General features: G+C 31.8%; 1 protein-coding gene across 3 annotated transcripts in view; it reads right to left on the bottom strand.

Annotated features, from left to right (window-relative positions):
* LOC148623360 (nephrocystin-1-like) overlaps positions 1-27,851 on the bottom strand; it is a 50,224-nt gene that overhangs the window by 15,672 nt on the left and 6,701 nt on the right. For 2 of the 3 annotated variants that reach the window (XM_088565168.1, XM_088565170.1), the window contains exons 3-23: positions 25,591-25,651; positions 23,566-23,640; positions 22,769-22,830; positions 22,090-22,235; positions 21,704-21,809; positions 20,834-21,059; positions 19,737-19,831; positions 16,846-16,915; positions 16,112-16,148; positions 15,030-15,096; positions 14,554-14,596; positions 11,954-12,038; positions 10,500-10,594; positions 9,894-9,969; positions 9,118-9,170; positions 7,885-7,959; positions 6,848-6,920; positions 4,836-4,873; positions 3,134-3,154; positions 1,147-1,229; positions 778-854 (exon numbers count right to left, since the gene is read on the bottom strand). In XM_088565168.1, the coding sequence (XP_088421294.1) occupies positions 778-854; positions 1,147-1,229; positions 3,134-3,154; positions 4,836-4,873; positions 6,848-6,920; positions 7,885-7,959; positions 9,118-9,170; positions 9,894-9,969; positions 10,500-10,594; positions 11,954-12,038; positions 14,554-14,596; positions 15,030-15,096; positions 16,112-16,148; positions 16,846-16,915; positions 19,737-19,831; positions 20,834-21,059; positions 21,704-21,809; positions 22,090-22,235; positions 22,769-22,830; positions 23,566-23,640; positions 25,591-25,651 (1,664 nt within the window). The remainder of the gene's footprint in view (positions 1-777; positions 855-1,146; positions 1,230-3,133; positions 3,155-4,835; positions 4,874-6,847; positions 6,921-7,884; positions 7,960-9,117; positions 9,171-9,893; positions 9,970-10,499; positions 10,595-11,953; positions 12,039-14,553; positions 14,597-15,029; positions 15,097-16,111; positions 16,149-16,845; positions 16,916-19,736; positions 19,832-20,833; positions 21,060-21,703; positions 21,810-22,089; positions 22,236-22,768; positions 22,831-23,565; positions 23,641-25,590; positions 25,652-27,851) is intronic. The other variant, XM_088565169.1, reaches the window with a different exon arrangement.

The following is a 27,851-nucleotide window of genomic DNA, read 5'->3' as shown; positions in this document are numbered from 1 at the left end:
TCATTTCCTAATCAATCTAAATTTTGAAATAAATTACTTGCAAGCATCCTAGGAATCAACCTAAGCACTAAACCTAGCTTAAAATCCATAAGTGAAGGTAAATTCTAAATGATATCATTCAATAACATTATTGACAAAAACCATGCAACCCAAGATAATATAATGCTCTGATTAATGCAGCGTAATATAACCAAAGAGGGTGCACCAAGAACAAAAGGATTAAGTATGGACACAACACTCAAGCTTGGTGCAGCTCTGAATTTCAATTGTGATTACCAGTAAATGTTTCAAACAGCACAGGTTTCCAACACAGAGTTGGTAAAAGAACTTGTTAAATTTTTGTTGAAATCATACAAAGTTAAATTTTGGAACCTAAATTTGGAACCAAATTGAAACAAGCCTGAATTCAAAATGTTAAATACACATCGGGATGGAGTATTCAGCATATCAAAGAACCCAAGTAAATCAAACCACATTAAAATAGGTCAAGAAATAGACAATTCATACAGTTTTTGGCCTCTAAAGTTAAGGCCATAACCATTCTCAGCTTTCTTTCAATTAAATCCATGCACTTATACTCAAGTTACGGTCTGGAATCTTATAAACTACATATGATGCTTACAGTAATGCCAACAACAACATTCATTATACAACCACACATTTTGAATGTCATAAAAACTAGAATTTAATATATATATAGTAGACTTGCTTTCGTCATTGAAAACAATAGCATTGGTGTCCTTGTATTTGATTTTCTTACAATAATACAATACATACTTCTACGACTTATAGCTGGATCTACTTCAATATTTTTCTCATATGGAGTGCCTCCATTTACATACAGGTCAAATGTTCTATAAGAAAAAGTAAATTAATTGCTCTAAACTGTTGATTCAGAATGCAACTTCTAAATAAACTCAAGATAAACCAAGGGAGATAATATCAACTTAACCTGACTAGTAACTGGGTTTTTAGAAAAATGTTGACCTCTATGGAGTTAAGTTTTCTAAATTAAAAAAGTTAAAATGCATTACTGATATTCTTCTTTGATACATAAAATCTTTAAGGAAAATGAAGTAGTTTAATTTAAAGGCAAAAATTCAAATAGATTTGTATTACACATTTTGCCAGAATCAACATACTCACTTGTTACCAATTAATGCCCCATTGGGTTCATAAAGGTCTACAAGAACCCAGCCACAGCTGACTTCTCCAGGTTCTTCAGAATTCTGTAAAACATGTTATACATGTATTAACCTCTTTGTGGATGGAGAATTACGTCTTATAGTTGACTTTCTATAGAGCAGGAAGCAAAATGTACAAATATCACACGAGGTCTTTATAAAAATCTGTGTAGTAAATTTGACATGTGATTTTCAGCTGTTTGATAATGAAAGATTTGAAGAGATTTTTCAACAAATTACATGTATTCATAAGATATTTGCTATGAAAAGAAGATTACTTTGCAAAGGTGAGATAAACCATGTAAACAGTGAGTAGAGAATATTCACTGCAAATTCAAAGAAAGAAAATATCACGTTTTAACATCTACATATACTATTCAAACTTATTCAAAGGTTTAAAATATTATGAAGCTCTACCTTTTTTTTTATTTGAGACAATAAATTAAATAGAGAATTATTTTTATTATTTTTCAGCATGAGTGTGGTTGTGAAAACAAACAGGAACAAATGATCACACATCTATAAATTCACACAAAATCTATTTACCCACGCTGAACCAATATATACAACTTCATGCAAACAGCAGTGCTTACAAGCTTATAAATTAGCATTGTAATACTATAAAGGTATAGAACTAAGTTATACATTATTTCATCAATCAAAATAAATTTCCACTTCAGGGACTTTTTCAACACCTCATTTGACAAAATATAAAGCATTTCAAAATAATACTGCTTTAAAGTAGTTTAAGGTTTTATTAATTAGCATCCCTGAACAAAACCCAAACAATGTAACAAAAACATCAAACATTAATGAAATAACAGTAATTATGTCAACTATAGAAAAGGAGTTCATCAAAGTATACATTTACATACCAAATAGCAATATTTATATAACAACAGATACTGAGTGATAATTTTTATGACCTTATTAATGGCTGTAAAACAGGCAAAAGGGAACAGTGTAAGATAGCAACACAGAAATATTAATACTCCACACATAACATTTTCAAATATAATTTATAGATGTTCACAGTAGGATGTCGTCATGCTGAATGAATACAGGTACATGTACCAGCGAAAAAAAACCTTGAAAACCTTGGTGGGAAAACTATACATGAATATGCCAGGAGAACTTAAATTCATTCAAATTCGTGCACTCAACTAAATGACATTCTGTATAACTTGAATAGATTGCACTTATAAAATTTACAGTAATGATTTTCAAGCCTGTTTTAAGTTTGGTAACCATATCATTTCCTCATTGAAATAGAAATAATAAATGATTTTTTTTTAACAATAACTCCACGTAAAAACTGACTTTTCCAATATTTTTAAAGCCAAATATTGCTTTTACTTAATTAGTCAACAAGAATTTTGATTACAGGTTTTTTTTAATAAGATCTATGACATTTTAAAGTAAAAGTAAAAGTTATCTCCCTTATGACTAACTATATTTTAAAAAAAATACATGTATTTCAATTTGGTGTTTTGTTTTTGAATACCTTCACTTTACATGTATTTACTTCAGAAATTACAGAATAGTAAAGTGATCATTATAACATGCTTTTCTTATCTATCTTGAAAATAGTGCGTCATAACCCGTTCCAGCCACACACATGAAACACATAACAAAAAATATAAATAAATTACCATTTTTTTAGATTTTATCTTCAATATTCAAAAAAGTAAAATGTGTTATAACAGTGAAAAAACTGGGGTGATGGAAAGGAACTGGCAGTTAATGGTAAAGGTTAGTGACATATTGAACTATTGCAAAAAATTAAATTTTGAAGAAAATATTATTCCACTACTATAAATTATTGTTAAATGAATGAATCTTCCTTTCAATAAAAATAACCAAATAATAAAAGCAGAAATTTAATTTCAATATGCAAAATTTATATGAAAAGGTAATATTTGCAATAGTTAGATGATTATTGTACTCACTGAGTTATCACCAGGAGGATTCTGAGAAAGAGACACTAAAATGTGTAACTTATAAACCAACATAAGATAATAAAGCATAGATAAAGGACAATCCTGAATTGCTCAAATGAACAAGTTGTCACTAACATGAAAATGAGTACAAAATGTATTAGATGAAAATTAGTACAAAATGTATTAGATGAAAATGTAATTGGAACACTAAATAATAATCTCTATTATATCATACATCTACTATTTAGTCAATTAATTATTGCAACTTTGTCAAACTAGTAAAAAATCAAATGTGATTTTTATTTTTTAGGTAAACTCCTGCACCGATAATGATAACAATACCATAATGCCAATTTTTCTATTTGGATTTTAAGTTAGTTTTTTTTTTGCGATGAAAGATATGACAATAATTTCAGAATATACAGTATATACAATATTTACTAGTTAGTTTTAATTCAAATAAAAGTAAAACTAAGCAAACAATATGAGTTGATAATAAGAATACAAAGCCTTCATATATAAAGCCAGATATACACCATAAATGTTCTAAAAAAATCTTAAATTGGTACTTGTAGTTCATACTGATAAGAAAACTGAATAAAACTATATATAATTGGTTTATACAGCAAACAGGATGTTTCCCCAGTTCCCCTATTGTCACAGGAGCATTTTAAATCACTTTCAACAGCTCCATGAATTTTTTTGAACTTTTATTCATTATTTGAATTTCTGACTGATGGCCATTTTTCGAATTTCAATGTGACCAAGCCAAAGTCCTTGTGATGACCTATTTTTAAACTAAGTATAAACTATAAGATTTTTTCATGATTCTTTAAAAAGTTCATATGTGGTCATGTTTGAAATTTCAAAACCTTTGTACACTTCAATATATTGCGGTCTATTTTTGTACCAAGCTTGGTTAAAATCCATTCAGTCTTTTCAGAGGATTTCTGCAGACCAGTCAAGAGATTAGAAGAAAAAAGATTTTCAAATTAGAAGTAAAAAAAATATGTTATAAATGAATCTAAAACCAAGGCTCCTGTGAACTTTTATCAAGTCAAAAACAATAATTCTTTCAATAGCTGGATCAGAATGGATGATAAACTTTCCACTATACTATACCCAGACAGGAAGTATGGCAGAGGTAAGTACTGTAAAAACATTATATCCCTTGCTTAATTGGAACTTTAAACAGGTAAATCCTTAAAAGTTATCTACCTTTACAACAATCTCGCTTCATGCACATCTACATATGATATCATATAAATTTCATAAACACAAAAAAAATAGCAAATTTCTCATATAAATAATTTTTAAAGGTTGTGAACATTAATATGAAATTATTTTAAAATCAAGAGGTGACTTTTATTTTTTAAATTGATATTTCAAAGTGAGTTCATCCAACATTTGTGGAAAATTAGGACAATCTATAGACCAAACATTTATTGTTTGTTGGGGTTTAATGCCTGAGCAGCAATATTTTGGCTTTTTTCAGGCAATATAGACCAAAAAAAAAAAAACCACTTGATTATTTGTATAGATTTTTTAAGGAGTAACCTATCACACACTGTAAAATGTTCAAATATTACTGGAAATATCCAACAGCTCTGATGAATTACATGTCAAGCAATCCATTCTCTGACGGAGTGGTCATAGAATCATTGGAGTGAAAAGTAACAACATTAACATTATCTACATTAATTGTACTTACATTTCTTATATAAGTAAAGCCAAGTTCAAATAATATGCCTGTAATATAAATAATAGTGAAAGCACAGTGCTTATATAATGCTTTAAAGCACAGCAAGAAATGTAGACAAATTAATGGATGAACAGACAAACAAACAGACGGACAGATGGGGTGATTCCTATATTTCTGTCAAACTTTGTTTGCAGGGGTTATGAAACACAAGACAAATACCTGTCTTTACCAGCATCACTGATTCACTGTCATATATTTGCACATAAGTATCTTCAATATTAACTAAGTAAGTTAAAGAGACTGTTATAACAGATATATGTCTCTAGTCTGTTGCATATGGACACTATAAAAGTTGACAGTGACATCGTTACTAATTTATCCATACAACCATTTGACACAAAGTGGACAGATTTCTATGGTATAGTTTATCATTTGCATACAAGGAACTCAAATGAAATTATGTTTCAGTAATGTAAAATTTCAAAGTCAATAAACTGTGACAGTGGGGCCATATGCATGAAGAAGATATGGATCTGTTAGGTAGTGATGCTAATGTAACTACGTACCAAATACACACCACCTAGTACATGTGATTCTGACCTTATCAGAAAACTTAACATTAAATCTTAACAAGAAATAAAAAAAGCCAATATTCAATGTGTAAACGCAGTAAAAAGGTTCCATAAAATCAGTTTAATACTTTTTGATTTACAGCAGATACTGTTTACAACATAAAAAGACAAAGTTCAACATGCTAAAAATGTAGGAATAAATTAATCAAATTTCTACCTATCTTCAATATCAATATAATCACTGTCTAATTGGTTTCATACTTTTTGAGTTACAAAGTATACAGGGTAGGTATCAGTATCCCAAAGCATGACAGAAAAAACAGATAGAGTCGCATGGCTTAAAGAGGATAATTTTTATTAAGCAAAAAATAAGTGCCTCATACTGGAGTCAAAGTTCGTTATGCTAATGACCCTTACAGAACCTTACTTTGATAATGATTACTTTTCTCTTTGACCTACTGACCTCAAAATTAATAGGCTTTTCCCTTGTCATAAAAGCATTCAATTGATAAAAATTTCTTTTGAAGCTTTATAGGCAAACTAAAGTTCAGTGGCAAAAACTAATTTTTTACTTTCTATAATAATAGTTATAGGCAGAATACAAATCATGAAGAAATGTTATGTAAAGTCTTTGATTTGTCATAACTTAATATAAGTAACCATATCCAGTGGAATGTACCAATCAACCTGTGGCAGTTACATCGGAATGTACCAATCAACCTGGGGCAGTCATATTGGAATGTACCAATCAACCAAAGGTAGTCATATTGGAATGTACCAATTAACCAGGGGCAGTCGTATTGGATAGTTCCAATCAACCAGGGGCAGTTATATTGGATAGCACAAATTAACCAGCAGCTGTCACATTGGAATGTATCAATAAACCAACTGCTATCACATTGGAATGCACTAATTAACCAGCAAATGTCAAATTGGAATGTACCAGTCAACTAGCAGCTGTCACAATAGAATTCATCAACCAACCAGCCAATGTCACATTGAAATGTACCAGTCAACTAGCAGCTGTCACATTGGAATGCACAAATCAACTAGAAGCTGTTAACTTGAAATGCACTTATTAACCAGTGGCTGTCACATTGGAACACAATAATTAACCAGCCACTGTCACATTGGACAGCACCAATCATTCAGTTGCTGTCAGAATGCACCAATCGACCAGCGAATGTCACATTGGAATGTACCAGTAAACTAGCAGCTGACACATTGGAATGCACTTATTAACTAGTGTCTGTCACATTGGAATGTACTTATTAACTAGTGGCTGTCACATTGGAATGCACCAATCAACCAGCAACTGTCACATTGGAATGCACTAATTAACCAGGGGCTGTCACATTGGAATGCACCAATCAACCAGCAGCTGTCACATTTGAATGCACCAATTGATCAGCAACTGTCAAATCAGAATTATAGAAGTACACTACTTACCAACTTTTTCTGGTAGTTGATTAGTCCTGACAAAAACTTCAGCATGTTGGAATGGTTCCATAACATCTGAAATCTACACAAGTTAATGCTTTAAATCATATTTCGAACATATACCATGGTAGACAAAATCCTGTAGTGACTTTGATATCCAACCATAAAGAAAAGAGTGTTAAGCTCCTAAAACTTTGCAATCATTGACCTCCGAAGCCATCTTCTTTAGTAGGATCAGAACTTAATTAACATATAAAAGAGGTCTTTTTATACAACATTTTTAAAAGTTTTTGTAGAGATATTTAACTATAAGAAGTACAGCAAAAGAAAAGGTCACCTCAGCAGACCACCTGTTTGAGTAGAACATAACTGACAATTTCAAAACATTAGCATACCAGCCAACTTTTATAAAATCACAATTATTTTATTTTTCTTATGTAGTGACTCATTAAGGGACTAATTCGAGACCTAATTTACAAGTACATTATAGATTATATATATGGTATTTACTACTGATACATTTACAGACTGACAAATCAGTCATAGTATAACATGAGTATGTCATAACAATTAGTTTGTAAGACCTTTTTTATATTGAATTCATCTTAGAAAACTTCTGCAAAAGTAAATTAATCCCAAACATGAATCTCTGGATGCAAATGATTTTTGTATTTGGTCAGACCTGACATTTCAAAAATGTGTTCAAGGAGATGTGATCAAAATCTACACTACACATTAATCTTATAAGTTGGCAGGTATGTTTTAGTTGTTTTAAAAAAGATTAATCTTGAAAGTTGGCGACTTACAATCAAAGATTGGTTTTGGTAATTGACGCCAATCAAAAAGTGAATTGTTTGTTAACAACCCATTCACAAAGCATTCATCCAAGTAAAATCTGTAAATGTTATTTTTAGGATGTGGAGCAAATTTTAGGAAATCAATGGACAACAAATACTTTATTGACCTACCTTTGTATTAAATGGACAACAGATACTTTATTGACCTACCTTTGTATTAAATGGACAACACATACTTTATTGACCTACCTTTGTATTAAATGACCAAGTTTTCTCTTCTCTATCAGCTGATGTGGCCTTTACAACATGTATATTACTAAGGACCTAAATAGAATTGTTTATGCCTTCAAATAATAACAATTACTAATTTTTTACATTTAAATTTTCTAACTATTTTCTTCAAAAAATTACTTGTTACAAAACAATAACAGACATGTTTCTCTTGTTTACATTGAGTGGTAAAATCTGATTAAAAATGTAAACCTGAAAAACATGATGTACTTATATGAGCAAAAACCATCCTATGGCTGTGTGTGAAAGCCTTTTAGTAAGCTCATCCATACGAAAATTATTCACAAAATTAAATAATATATTACTGGTAATAAGTATATTCTGACATTAATATAACAGCCTAGGCATTTAGTGGATTTTCTGAAACCATACAACTAAATCTTTTACTTATTGATTTTTCTGTAGTAAGTAAAAATGAGGCATTCTATTTCTTGTTCTTTCATTCATATTTTAACAGGTAAATGATTGTAACATCTTATTACCAATTATCTTTGATAAAATTACATTAGGAATGTTTCAAGAGAAACTGTCTCAGATTCCTTAATTGCAAGGCAATGGTATATTTAATGAGGAGCAATGAATCAATCATAAGGTCAGCAGTGTTTAAGAGATTTAGACTAAAATGACAAATATTGGCCCAGAATTTCCATTAAATTTTCATTTTATTTGTACATAATAAACAAACTTTATCAAGGTACACAAAATGCCAATACTTCTGTTTATGTGTTTAAAGTTCAAAAACTCTGAAATGAAAAATTAAAAAACAATGATAAAGGGAGCTACTCTTCATGAAGTAAAATATTATATTAAAAAATATTTAATTCCCTCAAAGCGGTTTAAAGATTCTTCCCAAGTTGAAATATTGGAGGCACACAAAAGGTGATGAGTAAAAATTCATTGAGAAATTTACATGGTATACAAGCTATTCAGAGGTCAATATTCCATTAAAATAATGTGTCTTACATTTTGACTTGGAAAGAACCATAACAGTATGAGGTTTGGATGGACAGCAATTTACCAAAATACATTCATCAAAACACAAGTGTATAAAAGGTATCTGATACTTATGGTACTTAGCTGGCAAAAGTATAATGTTGTAAAACTTGATCACAACAAATAAAACTTCACAGCCATTATGATTGATGGCTAGGGAATAATAAAATACTGATGTGAACCTAGAATTAAACTTACACGTTGTCCATCAAATAAACAAACTCTAACAAATCTTGACTTGACAGTTATTGCTGAAAGAAGTGAATGAATATAATTGATGGTAGCTAAAAACAGAAAACAGAACTGATTCAAGTATAAAAGTACTGTAATCCCTATCATATCCTTGGATACTGTTGTTCACTTTTCTGGGTAGAGTAACCCTATCATATCCTGGATACTGTTGTCCACATTTCATGGTACAGTAACCCTATCACATCCTTGGACACTGGTGTTCACATTTCAGGGAAGAGTAACCGTATGATATCCTTGGATACTGGTGTTCACATTTCAGGGAAAAGTAACCCATCATATTCTTGGATACTGTTGTCCACATTTCAGGGAAGAGTAACCCATCATGTCCTTGGATACTGTTGTCCATATTTCTGGGAAGAGTAACCCATCATGTCCTTGGATACTATTGTCCACATTTTAGGGTAGAGTAACCCTATGATATCCTTGGATACTGGTGTTCACATTTCAGAGAAGTAACAAGTTATCAGCATGTTCTTTTTCGTGAATTGTAGGTGTAGGTGTGTGATTAGAACCTCTGGAATATGAAGATTCATAGTGACCCATTTTCTTGCTGATTTACAAGCAGCTCGCAAACTCAATATCAGGCCAAAAGTAAAGAGTTTAAAAAAAAAAATTTTTTTGGAAGGGGAAGGCATGCATAATTTAAATGTGATTGAAGTCTTCAATACAAAATTTATATATGGGGTTTATTTCCTGTTTTTTTTTGTATAATAAGTACAAACCGTGAGTAGGAACAGGAATCTGCCGACAGCCCGTCAATGTTATTATTCTGTCAAATTTACCCTGTCTGGAAATTATCTACAATAATATAAGTATATTATTCCAATCAAACTATTTCCTTTAGAGAGAGAGGTACCCAAACTTTATTGAGTCTTGAACCAAAACTTACATTTCTTCTTACTAATGAAAACACAAAAGGTCAAGTAGCTACTGCCAATTTTGTTTTAGATAAAAACAGATTAAAATACTTTTTTTTTTCTGCAATCAGAGATAGAAAATTTTCAATAACTGACTGAAGTAGAAATAAACAACATAGTGACTATATTGTAATTCATATATTGTTTTTGTACTGATAAATGTGTATATTTATACATGTATTAATATCAATTTTGTTCTTTTCATTGTACATCATGATCCATGCAGGCTCCTGATTTGGAAATAATGGATTAGATATGTCATGATCGTGATATTTAAACTTGTTTCTTTGATATTTTAAGTGATCATATCTTTTTGTTAACAACATCTTCAAGGAACCTGCTTTCTCTCAGCAATATATAAAATTATATTTTATACATAGTAAACAAACAGTTATACTCATCATGCATTACCTTGGATTTCTGTGGATCAAAGAAAAGGTCTCTGTAAAAGAGGTTTGATTTACTCAGCTTAGGGGCTAGATAATTCTTCATTCTGTAGGTGTAATCTAAAAAAATAGATTGTTAAATAAACAATAAAATGTGAAGACCAAACACTTCTGCTTGTAACTTTATGGTGCAGACCAAACACTTCTGCTTGCCACTTTAAAGTGGAGACTAAACACTTCTGCTGGCCACTTTATAGTGGAGACCAAACACCAATCAGCTTGCCACTTTAAAGTGGAGACCAAACACTGATCAGCTTGCCATTTTATAGTGCAGACCAAACACTAATACTTGTAACTTTATAGTGCAGACCAAACACTAATACTTGTAACTTTATAGTGAAGACCAAACACTGATCCGCTTGCCACTTCATAGTGGAGACCAAACACTGATCAGCTTGCCACTTCATAGTGGAGACCAAACACTGATCAGCTTGCCACTTCATAGTGGAGACCAAACACTGATCAGCTTGCCATTTTATAGTGCAGACCAAACACTAATACTTGTAACTTTATAGTGCAGACCAAACACTAATACTTGTAACTTTATAGTGAAGACCAAACACTGATCAGCTTGCCACTTCATAGTGGAGACCAAACACTGATCAGCTTGCCACTTCATAGTGGAGACCAAACACTGATCAGCTTGCCATTTTATAGTGGAGACCAAACACTGATCAGCTTGCCATTTTATAGTGCAGACCAAACACTAATACTTGTAACTTTATAGTGAAGACCAAACACTGATCAGCTTGCCACTTCATAGTGGAGACCAAACACTGATCAGCTTGCCACTTCATAGTGGAGACCAAACACTGATCAGCTTGCCATTTTATAGTGCAGACCAAACACTAATACTTGTAACTTTATAGTGCAGACCAAACACTAATACTTGTAACTTTATAGTGAAGACCAAACACTGATCAGCTTGCCACTTCATAGTGGAGACCAAACACTGATCAGCTTGCCACTTCATAGTGGAGACCAAACACTGATCAGCTTGCCACTTTATAGTGGACACCACTGACCAGCTTGCCACTTTATAGTGGACACCACTGATCAGCTTGCCACTCTATAGGGGACACCAAAAATAATGCTTGTCACTTTATAAAGAGACAACACACTAAGGCTTGTTAAGGACATTGTGTCCTTTAAGTTAACAATGTCTTGTTATTTTTACAAATTGTAGTTTTATCTTATACATTGTTATAATTTGTTGATTTATATTTACCATACACAATGTACTTTACTTGCCCCATAAAATGGCATTGATTGAAATCAGAAAATTTTTTTGCAATAATATTTGTAATTTTTTTCATTTTGGAAAAAAAAATTAATTTATAGATAAGGAAACATAGCCAACCAAAATTTGAAATAAATAATTCATCACAGTTCCATAGAAATTGGTCCGAATACTGATACCTTTATTGAAGATAGGTTTAAGTGTTGATGGTCTATATCCTGAAGGAAGAGCACCAAAGGCATGTAACACATCAGATGCACTTGTCTGAAATAAGAAAAGAAAATCCATATTATGATAAGTTATGGCTGACACATTCCAACCTTGTATTTAGTCAGCAGGACCATATATCTTAATCAATACTTGTCTGAGGTCGTAACTTTGATTTTTATCGCTCGATTTGATTAACTTTGTTTGTATCAGTTTTTCACAAAATTAATGTAAAATTCTTTAGTTTCTGAATTTAAAAAGGTTTACATCAGTTTATTTAAACAAATCAAAAGTGACAGCAATAGGCCACATTGATACCTCATCTGGGTGAGCTTAAAATCAACTCCAAGAGAATGTGCAAATCATTGTTAAAATGGGATGTAGTAACATGTGAAGACCTGCTCTTTTTATTAGGTATTTATCTCCTTGATATTAATTATCTTGAAATGAAAAACAGTGAACACACTCACATATCCTATGCCATCGAAGGCGGTTAAAGGTTGGAGATTGTCATCAATTGTTAATGTAAATATAATTTGGCTACCTACGACTGTTTTAGTAGTGGACTTCAGGAGACTGTTTAAACAGGCCATAACTTACACAAAATTTGTAAGATATTAGGAATCTAACATCGCTTTAAGTGCAAGAAAGAGAAATCTAAGACATCCAAGGTAAGGTTTCAATTTCTCTAATGAAGCTCTGCCGTGAGAACACTGAAATCTTACCCCATGACTTCCTAGTCTTGCCTTTTCAGGAGGTGTTTGATTCTATTTCTCACTTAAAAAATTAAAGAACCTTAGTGAGCGTGCTCACTTAACCCATGCGTTCCAATGTTGGATACTCAAGTAAATTTGTTCGTAAGAGAAATACATGTAGAAGGACCACTATAAAAAAAGTATTAAGGGTGTTTTTTCAGGCTTTAAACCTTTACCTTCTTACTAAATTCTGTTACTCAGAATGGTAGTTTCAAACTCCAGACTGTGATTTCTTTGAGTTTTAGTTAATAAAAGTAAATATCATCAAAGCAGAACAAAACATACACTTGACCTGTAACTTATCATGGTGAACTTATATACCAAAAATCATGTCATAGTCTGCAAGCGTTTAGAAAAAAGTCAGAAAAATGGTTAATTCTGTGAATTTATTTAAGTTCAAGGCCTGTAATTTTGGTAAAAATCATTGGAGCAGAACCAACTATAAACTTGTCCTGTGACTTATTATGGTGAATTTATATACTAAAAATCATGTCAATACCTGCAAGCATTCAGAAAAGAGTCAGGAAAACTGTTGTTTCTGTGAAGTTCAAGGCCCTTAATTTCGATAAAAATAATCAGCCAAGAACGAAACGTTAACTTGACCTGTAACTTATTATGGTGAACTTATATACCAAAAATCATGTCAATATCTGCAAGCGTTTAAAAAAAGTCCAGGAAACTGAAGATGGACTTACAGACGGCACGACTGACGGATGGGTAAAAAACATTATACCCTTGGCAACTTCATTGCATGGGGTATAAAAACAATTTATTGATAAGAACAACATGCTTACTGAAATTCTATTGTATTTATAAGACTTAGTGAAACGTTTTATTATGACATGACAAACAACACCTGTTCATCTAACATGGCTAAAAATAAGAATATCTGTGTCCAAATGCAAGAAAAATTCCTAGTAATATGCACAAATAAAAATATTGTCTTTAGTACATACAATTTTTATGAGATTCTATTCAGTAGTTGGAGAGGGGTTGTGATGACAAAACAAGTTTTGAGAGATTCTATTCAGTACTTTGAGATAAGTTAATTGAACAAGATGCTTCAGTAGTGTACTTTAGGAAACTAAGTTCAAAGGGGCAATACTAACACAAAATTTATAAGATAGAAACCTTGTAGTATGCAAAACTACAGTTTGTGTCCTTAATACCTTTAAAATTTTGTGAAAGTTTGTTCAGTAGTTAGAGAGGAGTCGCAATGACAAAAGCTGGACTGAAAATGGATGGACAAGAAAAAAAATCCTACTGCAATAGTTAAATGAGTGATGGAATCACATCTATGTAAATCTTTGTACTTGCCTGTCCATTTTGTTCCTATTGTGATTGATGAAGACAACAGTCAAAATGTACAACAAATAAAACTAACAAAGGTAACTATGCAAGTACTAAAATGTGTAATCTCATTCATTCACTCAATGATCACAGAACTATAAACACTAAAACACATGTAGTTATTACAGTACATATTGTTCAGCTTGATTGGGAGAATCCAAGAGAAAACATTAATCCTAGAGTGGTCACATGACAGAATTACCTGCTGGCTGATGGAGTTAATTGTATGGGCAGGTTTCAATGATAGAAATCTCTGCTGGGTGATGGAGTTAGTGTTTGGACAGGTTTCAGTGATAGAAATCTCAGCTGGATAAGGCAATTTTAGGCTTTAATCAATGACAAAACTCTTAGTTGCATACTTGAATTTTACCAACAAGCTTTTTAAGTACTAGTATACTACATTTTTTTTTCAATTTGATAATTCATTCATGTATGTTCAGATATAAATGCTGTTCAATAGACCTTACCTCATTCACAGCTTTCTTTATGCTTCCCCAGAATTTTTTGCCACTAAAATCAAGAAAATATTGAATCATTAATCACTGAATTATTTGATTTAAAAAGTACATGAGAAAATTTCAAGTAAAACCACCCTTCTATTTTAAAACCAGAGAAGTTATGATACAATATCTTTTGAGACAAAAACATTTGCCTAATAAAAAATACATAGAATTAAGTAATTAAGAAGGATTTGATAGGTACCCTTTTAAGTCCATCCAAGTTTATTGACAAGTCAATGTTACACCAATAGAAACCCCAAATTCATTCAAATCAAGAATCTAATTAGCAAATGCACATTGGCATTATCTTACTATTCTTCCCGGAAAGTTTAATAAGAAAGTAAGATGGACTTCAAAGTCACAGGAATGTGCTTCCATTTATTTCTGTTTCTTCTATGATTTTAGTTATTGGACTAATTTAATATTTGATATTTTTAAGGTACCTTCTAGAAGATTTTAATCCTTCCTCATCTCCTCCCTGTTCATCTTCATCCTCTTCTTCTTCTTCATCTAAAATCAAATAATATTGTCTTAACCTTAATAACTTAATTATTGTGTAATAAAAAGATAATGTTGTTTAACTCCATTAAAAGCTTATATTCAAAGTTAATTAACAGCAAAACTATGATTCTTTTGATTAGTTTCATCAATGTGCAGATTGTGTGTAACAGTTTAGCTATAAAATTGGAATAATTTAGAGATTACCATGTCATTTCTATATCCCAATCTATACAGTTTCTGACTTCAAATATGATTTATCAAGACTGTCAAGTCTTTAACCTTGCATTTAGACATGTGCACATGGCAGGATAGAGTTAATGCAATCAGACCTACTTAGCCTTTCTTGTTACCTAAAAGAAAAACATTATTTTTTAGTGTTGAGGAAATGGCTGAGTAGCTCCAATTTATTTAAAATTACCACTGATTGGCCTCAATCCTAAATTTGGTAGGGTTAGCAGTTTACCTCAGCAATTTTTGACACCTTGAAAATATTGTGTTTGAAAAATTAATGTGGTGACATTGGTTGAAAAAAAAAGATGATTTTTCAATAGCAAAAATGAACAAGAGGCTCCCAGGAGCCTGAATCGCTCACATGGTAATTTTTCACCTTTCAAGGGCAATAACTCTTACAAGGAGTCATCTGACAACTTTTATCCCTGGAAACTTTTTCAGGCCTTATAATAAGGATAATTTCAGCAATTGAAAGAATTTAGCTAAACCTAACGGTTTAGGAGATATATGTGAAAAACTACTGTATGCCCCTATGTTCTATTTTTAGTAATGGCGGCCATGTTTTTCGATGAATCAAAAATCCCCACATCAGTTCTATGCAGGATACCCCAAGGAACATTCATACAAAGTTTTGTTTCAACTGGTCAAGTAGTTTCAGAGGAGAAGAGTTTTGTATAATTGTTAACAATGACAATGGAGATGGACGATGACGAAGACAGATGCCAAGTGATGACACCTTTGGCCAGGTGAGCTACAAATGTAGAAAATGCAAAGAAAAGTTCATTTAACATACCATCATCTTGCTGTATATCTTTATACTTGCTATAAGCCTGAAGTAGTGAGATAAGATCAGCTGTTAATGTTTAGGTCCACAGATAAATACACAATTAATGAACACTTTAATGTAACAGATACTAGAAATATTTTTTTAATTACCTTGTGCTTTAAATAAGGTTTCAAACACCCAAAATTATGAAAAATGCTCTATAGAAAATACCATGTAATATTTATCATGAGCAAAAATAACTTACTCCAAACACTAAACAAATTGACATTGAAGCCAATGGTGAAATCAAAAGCAGAGTGATTTTGATTGTTTTCCAATATAGAATGGACAAGCTGAGAATTTCAAATAACACCCAAAATTAAAATCTAGAAATACTATGAGCAAGCTCACAAACAGAATACCATCCGCTTCAAATGGACTTGAATGAAAAAAACTTGTTGGATTATCTATTTTGGAATGCACTTATAAGGTTTAACATGCAAAACCCTTAATTTGGATTATCTCCCTTTAAAACCCTCCGACAGTAATTATATTCCTTTGTGCACATCTACATGTGATACTCAACCTTCCTATAAAATTTCATCAAAATCTCTTGAGCTGTTTAGCAGGAGTTGCGCTTACAAGAAATGTGGACAGACAGACAGATGAATAGGTGGGGTGATTCCTATATAACCCCAAACTATATGTTTGCAGGGCTATAAAAACATTTTAACACAAAAATATACTTCAACTGTAATTACTTTCAAGAATGTAGATGGTACTATTCCACTCTCTCCTTGTTCATTTTCAGCTTCCCACCAACCATCATCTCTGAAATTGACAAATCATCCACACTAATGAAAAAGTACATGTACATTACTGTGATTACTTCTGGTGTGTCTAATAAAACAAAACTGCTTCTGGCTGGAGCAGATCCAAGGACAGATGTGCTGGGCATATGCCCCACTATAATTGGGAAAAAAAAATTGTTTGCATTAAATCTTGATTTTTCATTTATTCAACCCCCAATAAAAAGCTTTGCCAAGTCCAGCATGATACCACCACAGCCAGTTGAACTTGTTTCACCTGAGGCAAGTGTTGAAACAGTATTAGTTTTTGACATACTAAACATGGGACTTACCGTTCATTATGGATACAACAACTCATTTGAACACAATTTTACACAATATTTTGAAATTCAATGCAAGTACAGTAAACATACTGATTTTCGCGGTGTACTGATTTTAGCTATTTTCTCGGAAGACATATAACTGCGAAAAATAGTACATGTGAAATTTATTTTTTTAACATTACATGTATTTAACACTAATCATATTTTTAAAACAGTAAACAGTGAAAATTAATACCCGCGAATATATTCACTTGATAGAATCCACAAAAATTAGCAAGCGCAAAAATTAATATGTTTAAAATATAAAGGTCTGCTTCAAGGTACATCTATGGATCACTTGTAGTTCATTATCTATAAAACAGTAAATGATAGGGCTAATTTGGTAAGTATACTTCTTAAAACTCTTGTATTTAGACTGGGATTTCAAAAAAAAAAAATTCAAAATCATACTAAAAATCAAAACGTCTATTTTTTGGGGGTGGTCCACTTTGGCCCTTAATAATTCAAAAACAGTAAGAGATATCATAAATCTGACTGAAAAATGGTGGCAGGGATTTTCATGAGGAATCTAATAAAAAATATTTCAGACCAGAAATAAACAAGCTATCATCAAGAATTCAGGAAAAAATTCTTGTTTATCGCCCCTTTTTCTTACTTGGCTTAAACCCCAAAATCAATCCCAGTCTTCCTTTTGGTCCCTAATTTCTAAAAAGTTCATGTCTTTATCCCAAAAATCAATTCAATTCTGGCCATGTAGGTATAAAATGTTGTGGAAAATAAAATAGAAATTCCTATGCTTTTATTGGAGTCGTATAGTTAAATTCCATGAAATGCTTGCTTTAGGCCGTGTCTTGGCCCCTAATTCTAAATCAAAGTGCTGTTAGCAATGGAGGTTTTTGTTTCTAGTGAAAATTGAAGTATGAACAAACTTTCGAAGATATCAAGATGTAAAATAAATCTGTAATCATACATTTGTGCTTCCCATATTATTAAGAACTGTTTTTTTTTCTTTCTAAAATGTAGAAACTGAATGTCAAATCTTTACTACTGATTTCTGGAGTGTTAACTGTAATCAATAGGTAAAAGGTATCACACACATTTACAAAACTTGTTCTATTTTACCTTTTTCCCAAATTTTTAAACCTGTCCAAAAGTTAAAATTTGCATTAACTTCCAAAAACTATTTTAATTGCATTTATCGTACACTGTAATTATACTTAAATAAAACCAATTTCAGCAAAGTAAATAATTTCCTTTATGAACATAAGATTTTCCACAACTAGGCACTTTTTTATCAATTTGAATTTTATTATTTAAAAAATATTAATGATAGAATGATGATTTTGACTGATAAGTGTATTAAGTTTACTGTTAACTGGAACATGCTCAACACATTTAATGTTTCTTGACACATCACTGCAAGAACTTAATTCCCTAAATGCAATTTTACATGGTGTATTACTAAACACCTTTCAAGGCCAATATGGAGTCCCTCAAATGTTTAGTTGATTTGAAGACCAGATTTCAATTTTATTTTTACAGAAATAATAGTATATCATTGAGCTGAACAATTACCAGCAACATATTTACTGGTTATAACTGAGATATTGAATGATATTAAGATATTACATTTGGACTATATCTTCTGTAGTGTTCAGAAATAGTAGGGAAGTTCTTGACACAAACTGGTGACATAAGGTATTTTGATCCTGAAGGATTGAAAACCCCAAATAGCTGGGGCCATAACCCTAAAATCAATACTAACCTTCCTTTCATGGTTTGAAACCTTATTACATGTATTAAATTTTATAAAGATCAACCAGCTTATAATCAAGATAATGCATGAACACCAAGTACCTATGGACAATGTTGACGACATGGATGATAACGATGAAAATGGCCCCATACCAATATATGGTGTATAAATGTATAAAAATGTGTTTGCCTAGATTTGCTAGGCAGTTCACTTTATTTATGCCCCTTCCAACCTGAAATCCTGGATCTGTACCTGTCTGGTATGTTTAATACACAAAACAAATTAGCCAAAGCTAATAAACAAATTAGGAAATAAGACACATTTAAACTTGATACAATATGTCAGGTAACCTAAAATAATTTGTAATGACATTTAATGGAGAATCTAATTGTGCAACAGAAAGAATTTTTATCAGCAACTTGAGTTAAGTATCACTTACTGTATTCAGTAAATTCTGGTGGAGATTTGACATCAAAATAGCATGTTGATAGATATATTGATAGATAGGTTGATAGATAGGTTGATAGACAGGTTGATAGACAGGTTGATAGATAGATTGATAGATAGGTTGATAGATAGGTTGAGATAATTGTAGGTTTTGAATGATTTCTCTATGTTTATCAGAGGAATTAATGGCAGAAAATAACCCCTCTATACCCAAATGACACCTTTGGTGATTCCTACATATTCAGACCAAATATAAAAGAAATATTTTGAGATATCCTCTGATAAAACCTTATTGCCACACCTATAACTATAATGACCTAGTATTGGTTATGGTGATGATTTCTCCTTCTTTGAATGACAAGTCTCCATCTTGTTGACCTTTGTAGTCACAGAGAGCTTCAAACAAACGACCCTGAAACAAATAATACCAGTACTTGAAACAAATGTTTATACCTTTGTAGTGGTTGTCTGGTTGCCCAGGACAAGTGAAAATGGCACCTCGTCCGATCAGGCGAGTAAAATAGTCATAGCAAAACTGTCAGTAAACATTGTTTCCTTTCTTTGCAAATGACAGCATAAATACGTATATATATTACAACCATTATTCTAAAAATAGATCGTTTTATTTTTAACAGCCAATCATGAGTGTCGAACAGCATTACAATGTTGCGTGTGCAAACTGATTATTTTTGTAGGCCAATGAAAAACATTGGTTATTTTTGTAGTTCAACTAAGGAAATGGGTATTGCTTTCATGATCAAAATATTGAAACAGTGACAAAATACGGAAATAAAATTTCATCAAAGTTTGTAGTATTTTTGGTACATGACTAATTTACAAATAAATTTCAAATATTTTTGCAATCACTATTACCAGTCAAAATCACTTTTTATAGAAATATTCTTGCAAAATAGGTCTGTTATCAGGGTTTGACAGTTCAATTAAAGTTAGCAATTTTTTTAGTGGATGGTCGATAATGTACCTACAACACTACAGTAGTATAGCACTAAAATTCGAGCTTGCAGTTTTGACTTTTAACAAGTGATATTAATATGTCACTTGTCCCAGTGGACTAGTTGGTGCACAAGTTAATGTCGAACCCTGTGTAACTCAGGAATAATTTGAAAACATAAGAAACACACTCTCATGCTAATATTATTCTCCAACTACATGTATCCAGAACAACAGAACTCAGGACATCTTTTGTATGGTTTTAACATTTCATAATAAAACTATACACTTTGCTTTATACTTAAAAATAGTGGACTTAATCATTTATTGACAACTTCTAACCAATAACTTTACAATGTCTTTAAATTTCACCTTTTCCACTTTAAAACTATTATTTTTTTTAAATATTGTTTTCATTGGTACCCTCAAAATAATGTAGGCAGAAAACATCACCACTTCTTACCCCTGCAGTGACTTCTAAAGGATCTTCAGTTACATTCTTCTTTTTTTCAACTTTTTTTTCTTTTGTTTCATCTTTTTTTTCTTCCTCTTCATCCTCTTCTTCTTCTTCATCCTCTTCATCATCATCTTCTTCATTGTCATCATCATCTTCCTCTTCTGTTTCTTCTTCATCTGCTTCTTTTTCTTCCTTCTGAAGCTGCTCTTTTTTAGTGACTGCAGGTTTCTTCCTGTCAAAATATTTCATCTATATCTGACAATATCTTACATCTCAAGAGGTCAGGAGGTCAAACTTAATACATATGAACAATTTATTGATTTATGAATTTTAACAATCAATTTTGTTTCTCAAGAATTTCCCTACTGTATGTCTATTACTTTCAAAATTTGCACAGGGTAGACATAGAGATTAATTTTGATAAGGCATCATGTTATAAGTAACAATGTGTTTGATAATTGTATATACTGAAACAATCATTGGTGAAAATTAGGTTGCTATGTTAGAAATATTGATGTAAATGCATTCAAGGGTTCAAACAATGCCTTCCTATACCATTCACTTTAAGTGTACTAGAAACAATTTTCTTAAGTGCTGACTAAGTATAACATAAATGCTATTTCACAACACTTTACATAAAATATAATTAATTACACTATCAATATTCATAATAGTTATAAATATAAGCTAGTCTTCATGGCAGAGTTGTTCAAAACTTTATCTGCTGGATAAATATTTATGCAGTGGACAACTTGAATAGATTGCACTAGCCTTACCCAGTTGATAAATCTTTCGAGAAACCAGGCTAGATATCTATGAGGATCAGCCAACTTTTGTAGACTTATCAGGAAATCTTAACTATATAAATAAACCTACTGTTCCATTTCATCCCCTTCTTCAGCCTCAGACTCATCTTCATCCTCTTCTTCCTCTTCTTCCACATCCTTATCTTCTTTTTTAGGTTTGGTTGCAATATCTTTCTCTGCAGAAATGATTTTACAAGGTTAACAAACAAAGCGGAAATTGGCAAAATCGGATGTAAATAAACAGTAAAAAAAGAATCATAACAGTAAAATCCAAATTTGAAATAGCGGAAATCTGCTAAAATGTGGGAAAAAGTCATGTCTGTCTCTGTTATCAAAGAATAAGGGAGGGATTTTTAAGTTCTACACTTTTGCTCCAAAAACTTCTTGCACCAAATATTTGACTAAAAAACATTGCATAAAATTTGACTGTCTATATCATTTTCAAATACATTTTACCTGTATCAGCAAGTGTAGTATCTTCTTCTTCATCTTCATCTTCATCTCCTTCTCCTTCTTCTTCATCTCCTTCTTCATCATCACCCTCTTCTTCTTCCCCTTCTTCTTCTTCTTCTTCTTCCTCCTCCTCTTCTCCGTTTAATTCTCTAAGTAGTATATGCAGAGAAATTTGCAAAACAAATTGTCAACTTTTTAACTTTGAAACATGTGCCAAATGAAACCAGTAGAGTCATATATACTACTGTAACAAGCTTAAAATGAATTGCTTGAACAGGCCAATGAAGTCCATCTCTATACTGTAGTTGATGTATGAGAGCTTGTAGTATAAGACTGGCTCCAGAGCATTTATATATATAAGAGTCTTTATCAAGCTGACACACTGATATTTTCTTTATACCTTAACACGTAATTTAAAAATTAAAGCATATTTTAAGACAATTCTACCTCAAGCTGAGAATATCCTGGCATTTTGATATCACAATGAAATTTTACAGTTAGCGACTGCTCATGCTGATGGATTGCAGTATAAATACAATAATATCAATTTGAATTTATAAGTAAACAAACTTAAATCTGCCTCAGAGATGTTTGTATGTTGAGATCAATGATCAACGTGTTAGAGAAGTTGAATTGTTTCTTGTATTTTTGTTTTTTGGTAAATGACACTTAGCAGACTTACTTCAGAAAAACTGTGCCTCTTTCACCAGGTAGTAGCTTCTCCATTGCTCCTTCTAACTGAGTCTTCAAGTAAAGTCAAGAAATTGTTATGAATTATGTTAAAAAGTTCTTACTGCTACTATAACTATAAAAAGTACTAAAAATAGTACATGCTAATTAATTGGAAATGCTCCAGGGAGCCACTCACCAAAATAGTAAATATCTACTTCCAAAGTATCAGAAATTTCATTGGTTTAAAATAGTGCTTCACTTCTCACAAAACATATCCTATGTTTGAGCTACACATCATATTACTTTTGTGTAAAAAAATAAATACCTCTTTTTGAACAGATAAGAACGGAATTAAATCCGTTATAACATGTATAAGATGTATCAATAACACTTACATATACATACAACATTACACACATAAAGATTTATATCCTCACATGAATCAAAAGACATATTTAAAAGATAAAACTCCATCAAACAGATTTATTACATACTACAATGTTTTTTTATGCCAATAATTTAATATGTATTTGACAGATGTCAGTTCTTGAAAAAAAAAATTATTAATTTCCTGTGATAACATTTGATATTTTTCTGAAAAATCTCAAAGAAATAAAATTATGAGTTTGGGTCCATTAATTGATAGGGATGAGACAGACATTCAAATCTTGATTCTCATGCAGGGTTCAAAGTTGAAGAATGACAATAAACAACAAATATTAGATGCAAAGTGATTGTTTAAGCATATGTCAAAGCGAGTAAATTAAATGTATGAAACAATATGATTGTATATAACATCTTTTTTACCTTCCATGTGGTCACCCTTTTTATTTCTGCATTTTTTTTCTTCTCAAAATCTTTAACCTTTGCTGGCTCACCTTCCTAAGGTAAAAAATAAATGTGTATTATACCAGTATTTCGAAAAACTACTAAACATCTAAATCCTTGTATAACTGGATTAAAACTGAGAGAATGATGAAATAGTGATCACAGATACATCTGCATTCCAAAATGATTTGCAAAAATGGCCATAGCTATTAATGGTAAACCATTGCTGAACTTGTCCAATATTTAATGTGAATAGTTTGAGCTCAAGTTTAAAAAGTTTAGGTCAAGAGAACTATTCTGATATCAACCAAATAGTTGTGATCACTTTATATCCCTGACTTGTCCAGTGGGAGAATAAATAGTCAACAATATTGATTTCAAAGTACTTTTAATTGATCAATGAATAAATTTAGATAAAATCCTATTGTTTGCTTATTCTTCATAACCCATGAACTTATTTTTTATGACAAACATGTCAATCTGATGTACTTTCTTTCATTGTCTTTCAATGTCAGTGTATTTGACAAATTGTTGCATTTTTTGTTACATTTTTCCAAACAAATAATTAAACAAAATGACTCTTAGTTTCTTCTGTTGATCAAACAGTAAGGAAAATCAAAATTTCTCTTCCATTTAATCGTCTGAATATAGCTGAAATATTGCTGCTCGGACGTTAAACCCCAACAAACAAACAAACAAACAATCTTCCATTTAATCAATAAAATGCTCTTCAGAATGCAGTTTCATATGACCACAGCAGTCATACCCTAAACAGTTGATACAAATATGAACACAAAATTCACACTTGATATAGCTCTTATTTCATATTGTGAAGTTTGATAAGATTCTGACCAGAAATAAAGTAGTCACAGAATTTCAGAATTTTTGGTTAGACATGAAAGAAAGTAATTTATACAAAGTTGACAAAATGCTTATTTCTGACACCTTTTCTCCAGTCCTTTTCACAAAAATCGTAAGTGTAAAATTAGTCGTAAGTTATGATGTCATAATAGAGTTAAGTATTGTGACGTTACAAGTTACGACTAATTTTACTCTTACGATTTTTTGTGAAAAGGGCTGCTGGCTCTTAATTCCTTAACTGTAAGGCCTATAACCCTTTTAACTCATAAAAAACATTCCTTAGGTGGTATGGAATCTAGTACAATTTCATAGAGATAACGTTTTCAACCAGAAATGTTTTTTTGCCTTTCCTTGATGGATATGGTTTACTTCTCTAAAACCAATCCTACTTTGACTTTGTTGGCATAGAAACTTGAATTACAACTACAACTAGATATACATATACATATACTTAAGTTTAGTTCCTAATCTAAGGGTTACATGTATCACCCCAAAAAATAACCAAAAACATCCTTTTGTGGTTTGTAACTTTATGGTACAAAATCATATAGATTCATACACTTTTATGCTATTTTTGGGAACCAAAAAAAAAAAGAACCTCTTTTTTTACCACTTCAGACCCTAATTCCTAAATGGTGTAGGTCATAACCCTCAAAATCCCATTCTGATCTTCATAATAAAGAATATTTTCTTTTCATACATAGAGATGCTTATACTTGTGTTATACATGTATGCAGTAGTCAAATTCTATAAAAATGCTTGCTTTTGGCCCCTTACTCTATAACGGTTGGGCCATAACCCAAAAACATCAATACAAACCTTACTTTTGCGTTTTTCATACTTGTGAAATGATATCAAGATCCTCTAACTTATACCAAGTTATCACATAAAAACCATGTGTCTACAGATGATGATGATAAAATTGACTATTATGACACTACTATACCATTTTACCACTACAACGTTTTAGCAAATGCATAAAAAATAACTGGATCAAGTTTATCTGGTCTGGTGATTGCAATAAATCCTGTATTCAGCAATTTTGAAGTGAAATATTATCATCCAGAAACTAGAGGCAATGTTATAGTTCAATCTAATACATTCACATGACATTTAATCCTACTGACGGTAGTAAAACCTTACCTCAGAAAGTTCATTTGCTCTTGATAAAAAATCATCAACTTGTTCTTTAATATCATAACATCTGAAAAAAATTATATCATCTATATCAACTTACATATTGTAGTATGTGAGTTTAAAAATGTAAGATATGGAATACATAAAGGTCAGAGTGTTTATGGAAAATTAATCTGTACATCAAATATTAATCCACTTTCACCAAATTTTTGCCATCTTTCTACTTGATTTCACATTTCAACACGTAGAAAGTGAAGTAAATGGCTGCCACTCAATTGTTTTTCACATCTTCAGTTTGCAACTCAGTTGCTTAAAGCTTTAAGTCAGACCTTCAATTTGTCAATCTGTTCTTACATTGCTATATGTTATGAGTCACACATTCTGTCTGTCAATCTGTTGTTACATTGTACATTGGTATATGCTATGAGTCACACCTTCTGTCTGTCACTCAGTAGTTTAAAGCTATTGGTGGGATCTTCAGTCTGTCACTCAATAGTTAAAAGCTATTGGTGGGATCTTCTGTTTGTCACACAGTTGTTAAAAGTTATTGGTGGGACCTTCTGTCTGTCATTCAGTTGTTAAAGCTATTGATAGGATCTTTTGTCTGTCATTCAGTTGTTTAAAGCTATTGGTGGGATCTTCTGTCTGTCATTCAGTTGTAAAAAGCTATGGGTGGGATCTTCTGTCTGTCATTCAGTTGTTAAAAGCTATTGGTGGGATCTTCTGTCTGTCACTCAGTTGTTAAAAGCTATTGGTGGGATCTTCTGTCTTTCATTCAGTTGTAAAAAGCTATTGGTGGGAACTTTTGTCTGTCACTCAGTTGTAAAAAGCTATTGGTGGGATCGTCAGTCTGTCACTCAGTAGTTAAAAGCTATGGGTGTGATCGTCTGTTTGTCACTCAGTTGTTAAAAGCTATTGATGGGACCATCTGTCTGTCATTCAGTTGTTAAAGCTATTGGTGGGATCTTCTGTCTGTCACTCAGTTGTTAAAAGCTATGGTGGCATCTTCTGTTTGTCCCTCAGTAGTTAAAATCAATTAGTGGGATCTTCTGTCTGTCATTCAGTTGTTAAAAGCTATGGGTTGGGATCTTCTGTCTGTCACTCAGTTGTTAAAAGCTATTGGTGGGATCTTCTGTCTGTCACTCAGTTGTAAAAAGCTATTGGTGGGATCTTCTGTCTGTCATTCAGTTGTAAAAAGCTATGGGTGGGATCTTCTGTCTGTCATTCAGTTGTTAAAAGCTATTGGTGGGATCTTCTGTCTGTCACTCAGTTGTTAAAAGCTATTGGTGGGATCTTCTGTCTTTCATTCAGTTGTAAAAAGCTATTGGTGGGAACTTTTGTCTGTCACTCAGTTGTAAAAAGCTATTGGTGGGATCGTCAGTCTGTCACTCAGTAGTTAAAAGCTATGGGTGTGATCGTCTGTTTGTCACTCAGTTGTTAAAAGCTATTGATGGGACCATCTGTCTGTCATTCAGTTGTTAAAGCTATTGGTGGGATCTTCTGTCTGTCATTCAGTTGTTAAAAGCTATTGGTGGAATCTTCTGTCTGTCACTCAGTTGTTAAAAGCTATGGTGGCATCTTCTGTTTGTCCCTCAGTAGTTAAAATCAATTGGTGGGATCTTCTGTCTGTCATTCAGTTGTTAAAAGCTATGGGTTGGGATCTTCAGTCTGTCACTCAGTTGTTAAAAGCTATTGGTGGGATCTTCTGTCTGTCACTCAGTTGTAAAAAGCTATTGGTGGGATCTTCTGTCTGTCATTCAGTTGTAAAAAGCTATTGATGGGATCTTCAGTCTGTCATTCAATTGTTAAAACCTATTGATAGGATTTTCTGTCTGTCACGTAAATGTTAAAAGCTATTGGTGGGATCTTTTGTCTCATTTGTAAAAAGCCATTGGAAGGATCTTCTGTTGGTCACTCAGTTGTTTTAAAAAACTTATTGGTCAGATATTCTGTCACTCAGTTGTTATAAGATATTGGTGAGATCCTTGTTTGTCATTCAGTTGTTAAAAATTATTGGTGGGATCTTCTGTCTGTCACTCAGTTGTTAAAAGCTGCTGGTCATATCTTCTGGTAAAAAAAAATCACACAAACAAAAGGAAATTTCATCCTCTTAATAACAAACTAATTTTTGAACAAAATGATTTTCAAAGACTATTAATCAAATAATATATAGTTAGTATTTTTCAAAAAATGTCATGTAACTACAGGATGTTTTATGGTATACAGGAGTCTATCTATCTGTCTTTTGTTCACACTTAGCACAATAA

The sequence above is a fragment of the Perna viridis genome, chromosome 2 (genome assembly GCF_037379345.1).
Source record: "Perna viridis isolate PV_CMFRI_1.1 ecotype Kerala chromosome 2, ASM3737934v1, whole genome shotgun sequence".
Taxonomy (NCBI): domain Eukaryota; kingdom Metazoa; phylum Mollusca; class Bivalvia; order Mytilida; family Mytilidae; genus Perna; species Perna viridis.
This window is presented reverse-complemented; position numbering and strand designations above follow the sequence as displayed.